The sequence below is a fragment of the Anser brachyrhynchus genome (genome assembly GCF_964034855.1).
Source record: "Anser brachyrhynchus genome assembly, chromosome: 18".
Taxonomy (NCBI): Eukaryota; Metazoa; Chordata; class Aves; order Anseriformes; family Anatidae; genus Anser; species Anser brachyrhynchus.
In genome coordinates, this window is record NC_137711.1 from 11,873,217 (window position 1) to 11,884,066 (window position 10,850).

General features: G+C 45.0%; 1 protein-coding gene across 4 annotated transcripts in view; it reads left to right on the plus strand.

Annotated features, from left to right (window-relative positions):
* SHISA6 (shisa family member 6) overlaps positions 1-9,830 on the plus strand; it is a 255,720-nt gene extending 245,890 nt beyond the window's left edge. For all 4 annotated transcript variants that reach the window (XM_080560629.1, XM_080560630.1, XM_080560631.1 and 1 more), the window contains one exon: positions 3,533-9,830. In XM_080560629.1, the coding sequence (XP_080416755.1) occupies positions 3,533-4,083 (551 nt within the window). In that variant the 3' untranslated portion in view covers positions 4,084-9,830. The remainder of the gene's footprint in view (positions 1-3,532) is intronic.
* Positions 9,831-10,850: the final 1,020 nt, after the last annotated feature.

A 10,850-nucleotide genomic window follows, 5' to 3' on the forward strand; every position in this document is an offset into this window, starting at 1 on the left:
CCATGGGGTGAAGCACCTGGAGCCTTGAAGCTCAGAAGCCTGGAGCTGTGCTTGTTTCACTGCTCTTCACTGCAGCAGAAAAGTTGCCACAGAGCTTCCTCCTTGGCACGAAGGCACTCATGTGACACAACGCACCCAACCCCTCCTCAAACTCTGCTCTCCATCGCTGGTCCAGTACTGCTCACCTGGCACCACCTTTCAGAGACAGCAGCCTGTTAAATGTCTGCCTGGTGCCTGCTTAAGCCAGCTAGCATGGAGTTTGTGGTTTTGATTCCTCTGAGATGGAGATGTGAAGTTTGTCTGCACCTGAAAATGTTTCTGGAATAGCTGTGCCAACATCTACATGTGTCTCTCAGCAGCAAAGAAGGAGACAGCCTGCATGAGCCTCAGAACACCTTTAAAATGAAATCAGGTCCCTGAATGGGTTAGCCACTGCTAGCAAAAGGCCATGGAGACTTCTACACTGCTTACAGAGATGGAATATGGAAGGAAAGGATATTTTTTATGTTTCTAATTGGCTTTTTTTTTTTTTTTTAGAGTGTAGACCATGCTGCATTTTTTACCTAAATTAGCAAGGAACAACTTTGAACTACTTTTAATCAGCTGGTTCTGCCACCTCACTAGCAGAATCAAACTGCTGCAAACGTCACTTAAACCGGTTTAGCTCCTGCTGGCAATTACCACAGCCAGGTGTGAGCATCCAAGCACATCTCCATGTGGGATGTTCTCTGCTTTAATTACATCTATTTAGAGTCACTTGGGCAAATCCAGCAGCAGTTCTCTCTTCCAGAGCAGAGGCCAAGTGCCAGAGTGCTAATTGCTCAGCTCCTACTCTGCAACCAGCCTTACACATCATTATCAAGTCCGTGCACATTAAGTGTGTGCAAGTCTACCTATGGCCACATGATAGAAAACAAATGTCTAAAATTCCTGTGGCCATATCAAAATTCCCCAGTCCTTCTCAGGCTTCCTAGAAGGTAATTTTGAAGGCACAAGGCATTTGATTCCAGGGGAGCTGCTGTCTGACATTTGCAACAAGATTCCTCCAATAAGTTTTTGATTGCAAAAAGCGACTCATTTCTACAATATATACTCCGGTGAGCAAAGCGTATTCATGGCAAGCATGCCAACAGAGGAGCGCTCTGGGTAATCTTCATACCCTGGCAATGAATAGGCTGTAAAGAAGAGCTTGACTGAAATGATGGTGCTAATAGGGCATGCACTTCAGCACACACATTCTCAGTTCGTATTTTTGGATGCTGAGATAAGACCAGCCATTCTCTTCACGGATCTTCTAGGGTATTTGGGCTATTTGCAGAAACATGAGTAACGGCAGCCAGGCGGCATCAAAGAGAGCACTGAGCATGTGGGATAGGAAAGGTGGAGACCAGTGCATGAGAGCATCCAGCACAGGCTGCTTAAAGCACTCTGAGTTCCTCCTGAAGAGCTCAAGACACCAATTTTAAACTATTCTCTTGTGAGCTAACTTCTGGGGTGTTGTCAACACTCAATCTTGTATCATAAGACATTGGCATTTCCTCAGATAACTCTGCCTCATGGGACAGCCAGCCAATTCCTCATCCAATGTGATGTCTAAAACCTATAGATCTATGTCTGTGTCAGAGTAAACAAGGAATTTCCTCACCAAATTTCTATTTAACTACTAGGTATGTTGAATGTCTACATAGACTGTAAGCGTTTGAGGACACGGTCTGGACCCACCATCCCATGAGAGCCATGTCTCAGGACAAGGTGCTGTCCCATGAGAGGATCATCTACTTCACACACCCCATGGTTGCCTAGACTGTCCTGCAGCAGAGCTTTGCAATTTTTATCACCTGAGCATCCTCAGAAATGCCACACGTAATTTTTTCCTCCTCCTCCATCTGATACTTTCCCAGCTTACATCACCTACATCAATGGAGCGAAATACTGAAGCTGAGAAAAGGGGTTCTTTTTTATTATCTTTATGATGTATCTTTATTGTATTTATCTTATAGGCAAAAGACTTTGCAAAGGAATTTTATGACCGGTCCCAGGAACTGTGTGTGGCCTATAGGAGATGAGGTCTTTGCCCATCAACACTTGGCTCGAGATTGATAAGGAAAGGGCATATTGGATGATGTGTGTTCTCAACTCTGTAGTCCCTGTGATACGCAGCTCCCATTAGGTCACTCTGCAAGAGACCTTGCTCTCTCTGTAAGGTGGAGAATTTCACTTTACCTTTGTGTGGGGAAGCCCCTTCCTGCACGCCAGCTGGGGTTTTGTTGTCTTCTCTAAGGAGAGGAAGGCTGCCTGCCACATGTCTGGCATGAGTCTCACTCTGGGGTTTCCTGAAGTCCCTGATAAGACAGAAAGGATGGGAGATGGACACATCAAGGAAATATCTTAGAAAAAGAAATGGAGTAGAAAAGCACATACAGATTCTGAGCACAGGGCATTAAACACACCTCCATCCCCCAGCCCATGGAGGCCAGTGTGGGGCTTTTTCACTTAATGACAGTGTACGTCTGGTAAGGGACTGGTGCTCTGTGCTTTACACCTCTGCAGTCACAGGCACATCGTAGCAGTCCACAAGCTGCACTGGCTTTGAAGCCCAGCGACTGTTGATTAATCTTATATATCTTATATGCTTATGGCATATGAACATCAATTAGTTTTACCAGAAAGTTGGGTTGTTTTTTTTTTTTTCTTCATCTTCAAATTGCAAGTTGCTTGAGTCAGGTCATTCCGTCTGCTCTGGGATTAAAGTGGTATGTTGGGAAGTATCTGCAACAGATGACATCCTCGTATGTTTGAAATCCAAAAAGATGATGCTGTGTGTCTGTGTCTGTGTGCTGAGTTCCTGAGTAACAAACAGATAGTTTAAGACAGAGAAGAAGCAAAATGAGCAAGAAACTTTCCATGAGATAAATTCTACAATATCAGACAAAATATCTGGAAAACTGGAAAATAAAATCTCAGACAGATGATTCAATGTCTCAGAGAGAGCCCACCACAGCTACTTTTTTATAATTAAAAACAGACATTTAAAATGAGACGACATCACTTAGGGATGCCACAGCACATCTACATCTGAGGCCAGAAATGAGGCATGGGTTTCCCCAAATGGGGAACTTGGCTGCCCCAGCTCACCTTCCCTATGCTTCCTTTGTATTGCGAAGGTGATGTTGGATAACTTCACCATGACTTGCTGTTTGTGTAAATCGTGTGGTACCATGGTCTGTACTCAGCAGCGCATGGAGTCTGTTGTGTCATGGTGCGGGAAGGTGTGATGCATCACACAGGGAATTGCATCTGTCTCCATGCAATTGGAGCTGTCTCTGTCTGCCATAAGCCCATGGCCACACAACCCATGCAGGGCTGGTGCCTCTCCAACAGGCAGCACCCTGATGTGGATGTCCATGCTCAGGTCCAGCTGCTGGAGACAGTCCTCAGGTGTCATTAGGAGGCTTCTCCATGGCTGTGTGAAGCACACAGCCTGTGGGACATGGCTCTGACATTTCTAACTGTTCCCTTTCTTTTCCCACAGCTGACAAAGAGGCTGATGAGTATTACATGAGGAGGAGACACCTGCCTGACCTGGCAGCCCGGGGCACACTCCCTATCAACGTCATCAAAATGTCTCAGCAGACCAACCACAGGGAGAGGCCCCGCCGTCCCATCAGGGCCATGTCCCAGGACAGGGTGCTGTCCCCTGAGAGGATCATGCCCGAGGAGTTTAGCATGTCCTATGAACGGATCCTCTCAGACGAACAGCTTCTGTCCGCGGAGCGCCTCCACTCCCAAGACCCCCTCCTCTCCCCGGAGCGGTCGGGATACCCCGAGCAGTCGATGTCGCGGGCATTGTCACACACAGACGTCTTCGTTTCCACACCTGTCTTGGATCGCTACAGGATGACAAAAATGCACTCCCATCCCAGTGCCTCAAATAACTTGTACAATACCTTAGGTATGAACCCAACTTCCGCCAAGCGCCAAGCATTTGCCTCCCGACGGCACAACACGGTAGAACAACTGCATTATATTCCAGGACACCACCATCACTACCGCACAGCGAGCAAAACAGAGGTGACTGTTTGATATCATGACCTCGAGCATTGTAGATATTCAGTAAGGACCGGGGTGGCCACCGCACCCCATACTGCAGTGGCCTTATAGGCCAAGATAACCTCTAATAACTCAGTGTCTGAAAAGACTTCTCTGACAGTCCCACCCACATTGTTGTTTTTAAAGCCACCCCTGCATTGATGACATAAGGAGAACCCAACCAAACTGAAGTTAGTGAGGGATAATGGAGGAAATTTCCTGACATGCATCAGTTTCTGTCAAAGAAAGCCATAGTAGTAGATGGCTCCTTTCAAGGGCTCACCTGCTTTATCTGATTATTTTTATCGATTTAGGACTTTTCAATTGCTACAAGCAGAACCAGTCTCACGCAGCCTGTGATGGGGAGGAGAAAATGCAGCACCCCATCCTGGCAGGAAGGGGCCCTGTTCTCATCCCTCATGCCAGCCATCATGGTTGACCTTTCAGTAGCAAGTAGGTAAGCTTCTGGCTGCTGGGGGTCACCTCCAGACAGCTTGGTATCAGCCAGCACCCATCCATCTGGTCTTCCTCACCCTTGGAGCAAATTCAAGGGAAGACTTTGCTAGGGGACTGGCAGATCTAGGTACGAGAATAGCCTGGCTGAGAAATAACAATTTAGTTTATATTAAATATACTCATAAGATAAAAATATACTAGTGCCTACAAATCGCCTGCTCTCTCAGTGTAGGAAGTAGTGGGGTTGATGTGTTCAATAAGCACAAATATACTGAAATGCTTGTTAGACCCTTTCTCCACTCATTCTAGTATCTCAGTGTCTCCAACGTGTAAATAGGAAGGGGGAACAGGTTCTCTCTTCCTTCAGCTTCTTGCCACTGCTGAGCCTACAGCACCAGAATTTGTTCAGCTTCACGCTGCTGACCTGTACTGGGGGAAGCCCTGACTCCACGAAAACTCCTGCCAGGAAAGGCTATTATGGTTTTCAGTGAGCCTGGGTTTCTCAACAAGAGTTTCTTTTCCTGAAAGTATTTTCCACTGGCCCAGTTCCCCTGTTTCTAGACATATTTCCTCCTCTCAGTTGCAACCTAGAACTCTGTATGTAGCAAATCTCTTTCTATCCCTTAGCAGAAACACAAAGCTGAGGGTGTCTGTCTACCGAAAAGCAGGCCGGTAATTTTCTGTGATTGTCTTACTAGGTAATGGCCCAGAAAAGAAACCTTCCAAATTCCAATTCCACTGAGTCCCAATCCTAGCCATGCAGACAGTTACATTTCATGCATATAAATTATATATCCAGCATAATTATAATAAATGGGCATGTTGTATATCTGATATAATGGTAATTAGATACTGTATATTTGTAAAACCTTTAAAAAATAGACTCATGGGTCCAGAATTTGTGAGGGTTTTATCTCTGGCTTTCTAGACAGCTTGAGATCTGATTTATTTATTTATTTATTTATTTATTTATTTATTTTCTTCTCATTTTTTGCTCCTATCAAATTCTGTGGAACCAACTCACACTAGAACGCACTTCTTTGGCCAGGAAAGGATCTCAGAGGTTCTGAAGGCCCCCCAGACCCAGTGCTGTAACTGCAGTAGTGCCGGACGCTATCCAACACTCGCTGTCCTTGGTGTGAACTCAAAGCACCACCACATGTACCACACGCACAAACCCCCGCACCCAACCCAAATGACAGGCATGCTCCCTCCTCAGGGTGAAAAGATGACTGACTTTAGGTTGCAAACACGTTCCCATATGGTACTTTTCACATCCTACTTACCCACATTCCCCACTTGACTCTTTACTAAAATCCATTTAAATTAGCTCTGTTCTCCTCCCCTCAAATACCTCCCACATCCTGGCCTTAATGCTGTTCCCAGCTCAATACTACATACAAGGATTGTGGGTTGTTGTGAATTTGACGCTCACGTGGCAGCTGATGATGGAGCACCTGGATCTCCTGGTGCAGGGTAGGCAGGAGGAGTATGCTGTCTACTCCAGGTGGAATTTAGAGAGGCCACAGAGGGGGAGCCAAGCTGACTTTCACTGTGCTGCCGTTTTCAAAAGGGATCCGAGGCCCTTCTCCTTCCCACACCTTCCTGGGGTTGCTGCTCCTAGTTCATGGACTTTCTTCTGCCCCACCTGATGGAGACTGTGTTCAGAATAGAATCCATCTGAGAGAAGTACTGGGGCTTTGTTTGACGGAAACTGAGTTGGGAAGGAACAAATAAGTGTCTCCATGGTCCAGATGGTCAATAACGTGCAGCCTTGGGCAAAACTGTTCTGGGCAACAGACAAAATTGTCTATGGATCAGGGTAGAAGGTCAATAGCATGGGAGGGACAAGAGAGAAAAGGCTCACACCTCATCTCCTGACCTTTCCTTTGATGGACACTCCTCTCCCCAACTTCCTTCAAGCTCCTCAGCTCAGTCACTGGGTATTTCTTCACAGAATGCAAATCCCTGTGAAAACATTGCCCTTGGTGATTTTCCTGCAGTGTGAAATTCGTGACTGATTTGAAGAAAAAAATGCACATGGCTGATGGGGAGGCAGTCCCTGCTGAGATTCTGGGGCCTTTCCAGTCATTTTTGGGCCAGACAAAGCCAGGGTCTTCTCTGCAAGCAGGGAAATGTGAACACTGTGGGAGAGGAGAGTCCAATCTAAGCTCTCCAGGAGCTGAGGTGGCAGGGCCAGAGGAGCAGAGTGACCATGTGAGGCCACGGGTAGGTGAACACTCCTCTCTTTCCACTTCCATAGCTGTATGTCTCAAGCTCTAGTCCTTGTCTAAATGTTCAGTTTGTGAGCTAAGAAGCTGCTGGACCAGATGCAAATACGGAAAATTTTCACTCAAGTAGCCCGTGCAGATGCTATGCTGTGCTCCAGGCCATTTGACCTCAGAGCCTTCTCTTATTCTGACCAACATCACAGGCCCTCTGATAACTTTTCCTATCAGGCAATAATCCTCCAAAGAAATCTTGGCCCTGTTTCCTCACCTCTTCCACCCACACAACAGTTTCAAGCAGATGTGTCCCATGAGAACCATAAAAAAACATTTATAGGCCAAATCTCTTCAGGGACTCTGTCACCACCACGCAAAATTTTCAGCAATTTCTTTGAGAAGGCACCATGGCCTGGATGGCTGCAATTTGTTTCTGGGCACTGTGTGTTCCCATGGCTTGACCTGTGTGCTGGAATGTATTGCTATCTAGAGGTGTAGCATTTTAGCACACAGAGGTGTTCTTACATCATTTTTAACTTATTCCTCATTGTGACAGTTTGTCGCTGAAAGGACCCTTGGGCCAGGACTGGAAGTCAAGGTCCACAGTCTAGTCCCTAGCACTTCTGTTTTCTGTAGTCAACACGTGATGATAACAGCAACACTTCCCTATTCCGCAGAGACATTATGAGGGTTCATTCCATAATGTCTATAAAGTGCTTTGAGACCCTCTCACAACAGACACTGTAGAAGAGCAAAGCGTTTTTATTATTGTTTTTCACCATTGTCCTGCCACATCATGTCTGATGTGTTGCAATCCAGTGTCTACCTGGAAAGAGAGTGCTGGGTAGGGGGATGCAGCTCCCCAGACTTCCCACTGCTTTCCTTCTGGTCATGGTCCCACTGGCAGGCAGCAGCTCTTAAGGATGCTGTTACCTGCACTGTGACTTTTCTGCTTTCTTCTCCTCTTGTCTGAGTCACCATCTCATTCTGCACTCAGGAGGAAAGCAGCAAGCAGTCACATTCCTCTGTACAGTAAAATATAATCTGCCTTGATTAACCTAATATACTATGAAGAATTGATCTGTCTTTTTCTCCAACTCACAGGTGGAAACACACATCTGTGGAGCATCCAGTTCCCAGAGTGCATGTGCAGGGACTGGGGGAGGGTGATGTAGAAAAGTTTATATTATTTCCTACAAACTCATAATTATTTGCATTCCCCAAGCAGCAACACCTAATAGTGAGCTGCACTGGGTTTTATACAATTATCTCATTAATACAGATACACGTATGTATATATGTATACATATAAATACGCATATATATATACATATACATACTGTAAAATGCAGTCATCAGGTTCCAAATGACCCTGTACCAATTTAAGCTTCCAAAATTTATTGACTCAGTCTTTGAAATGTGGAAAACTATTTTTAATGAACCATGCAGATCACCACATGGAACAGAAATTTTGTCGTAAAAGACTTCTAATGACAGTGAATTGTGTTTTAAGGAAAAATGAAATATTTTTCAATGTTTTAATGTTCCTTTTATAAACAATGCTCTGTTACTTGGGGATGGGGGTGGGTGGGTGGGTGGAAGAAACAATTACTTGGAAATAAGCCCTCCTTTCCTGGCCTAGATTTAATTTCTGCTTACTGTTTTGCTAACCTGGCCGGCTGCAAAGCTAATCCCATGCATCTGGGCTTCCTGCATGTGTATTTCTGTTCTTGTGTCTATCAGAAGCTTTCCCACCAGAAGTCTGCAAGAGCCTGGCATCAAGTTTTTTGTAAGAGATAGGTAGTTCCTGGTAGCTGGGAAGATTTCTTCATCTTCCACAACAAACAAAACCATCGTGAAACAGGGTAACTTTAATTGTATTTGAAGTAAGTGTTCTAATTTGTGATCAATTTGCCATCTGCAGTTCATGTGATGGAGAAGTAGCTTGTCTTAGGTTTGTTTCAAATTTAGTGCTTGGTCCAGAAGGAGGGACTCTGCTGAAATATATTTAACACATACAGATTTCATGATCAGGTGTATTTCAGTTGAGTAAAAGTTAGTAAGGGGAAATATGTGAGAAGGGGGCTTAAATATTTTCATAAAATGTGTTGTTAGCAATAAGCCTGTGCTGGGGTTGTTTCTTAGAGAACAACCGCTTCCGTGTTGTGTGTCCATAAGTGGATGGTAGAAGGTGTCGTTCCCAGCCTCTCTTAGCTGGTTCAAGGCTGCAAGAAGGTGCCCTCACCGAGCCCAAATCCCAGCTGGGAAAACCAACCTACGCTTCACCTGCTGGGGGCAAGGGGAGAGTCAGACCCATGCTGTGAACATGTGGGAATAAATCTGGAAGTGAAATCTCAGCAGCGAGCGAGGCGACGTCCCGCGTCTCCACCACGACCCGTGACGTACAGGAGGTCTCCGCCGGAGGAGACGCGCGTCGCCCCATCCCCACCCTCCGCCCATGTGCTTCGTATCCACTCCCAGCCTTCCATCTGTAAACCTGCTAGACATTTTTGTAGCAAGAATTTCTTGGCTCTGAGAAAGACACTTCTTACTGTAATATTTTTAGTTTGGGGGACAATATTTCCTAAGAGGGGTTAAGTGGATATTTTTGTGCTTTAGCCCAGTTTATGGATTCCATGTTTATTATACAGTAGTACTGAAGAGGAAGTACATTTGTATCTGTAACTTTGCACAGACTCTTGGTTAACCATTAAACAAGCTTCAAGATGAGCAGTATTTGACTGTTTTTCTCCGTATTATTCTTGTTGTTATACTTACCTGTAAAAGCACATTCTGTATGTACTGTAAACAAAAATATTATCAGTTTAGTAAAATTTAGAGTCTTAAGGATTTTTCCACTTTTGTCAGTAACAAATATTTATGGATTCAAAAATAAAGGCAATTTCAACATATAAATTGTTTCCTTTTTGATATCTATTGGGGAAAAATAAAAGGCCATTTTCTTGGCAGCCTTCCCAACCTTTGTAACCAGCGTTTGAAAGGTAGATATCTTTATTTCTGTGTGTACTTAAATAGCATCTATTAAAACAAAAGCTACAAGGTCTGGAAGAGTCATTATTTTTATGTATTTATTTATTGCATTTCATCATTATGCCAAGAAATAGCAGAGTGAAGAAGCAAGACATTATTACATGTTGTAAAATTTTGTCGCTCAAGCCTATAAGATTTTATTTTAAAATTGGCCTCCTTTAATTTTACATTGGCAAGCCGTGATTCACTATCCATCTAAAAGGCTGTACTGCAAAGTCAGTGAAATGTCCCATAGCACTGGATGCTTCAAAGAGGGCTTTGCTTTTACTCTTGGCAGCTTGGCACACGCAGGAGTTTCTTCATCATTCATCCAGGGTGCGAGCAGTGTCAATGAATCCAGACTGTGCTCCTCGCTAAACATCCCTCATCATAGAGGGGTGACAACAACTACCATGGGGGGGCAACTGCACTTTCACCTCTGCCAGCTCTGAGTTTGGGGTTTCTGGAAAACATGGCAGTGTTTATCTCTTGCCTTTTTTTTTTTTTTTGAGGAAATGTCAGATTTTGTGTTTTAATTTTAATATTCATTTGCCTTGAGCATTATGCAAGTTTGCTTATATATTAAAAAAAAAAAATGATATCTGGTAATTGGGAAGGATTGCTGGAAGTGGAAATTGTTGAGGCACCAGAAGGCTTTCACAGCACCCCACTGGGATGGGCTGAAGGAGGGCAGGAACCTCAGTGGGGCTTCCCTCCCAGCACAGAGCCCCGACAGCCTGTCCCCATGCTGCCAGGCTCTGGGAGAAGCTCTCCTCATCTGCTGGTGCCACATTGCCCCTGTCCCTTCTCTCCTACCTTGCAGCTATTATGGGCCAAGGCATGAAGCTCCAAAGGGTGATGAGCCCCAGGGGTCCTTCCCCACCACCTCCTCAGTATGGTGCAGAGGTTACCCCATCACCACCCCTCACCTGCCAAGCTCCTCCTCGGGCTTTCCCCATTGCTTTCTGTTCCTTTGCTGCTCTGCATAAACAGATTAAATAAGGTTTGGGCTGTAACACACCACTACCCTCAAGAGAAGACAAGCATTTC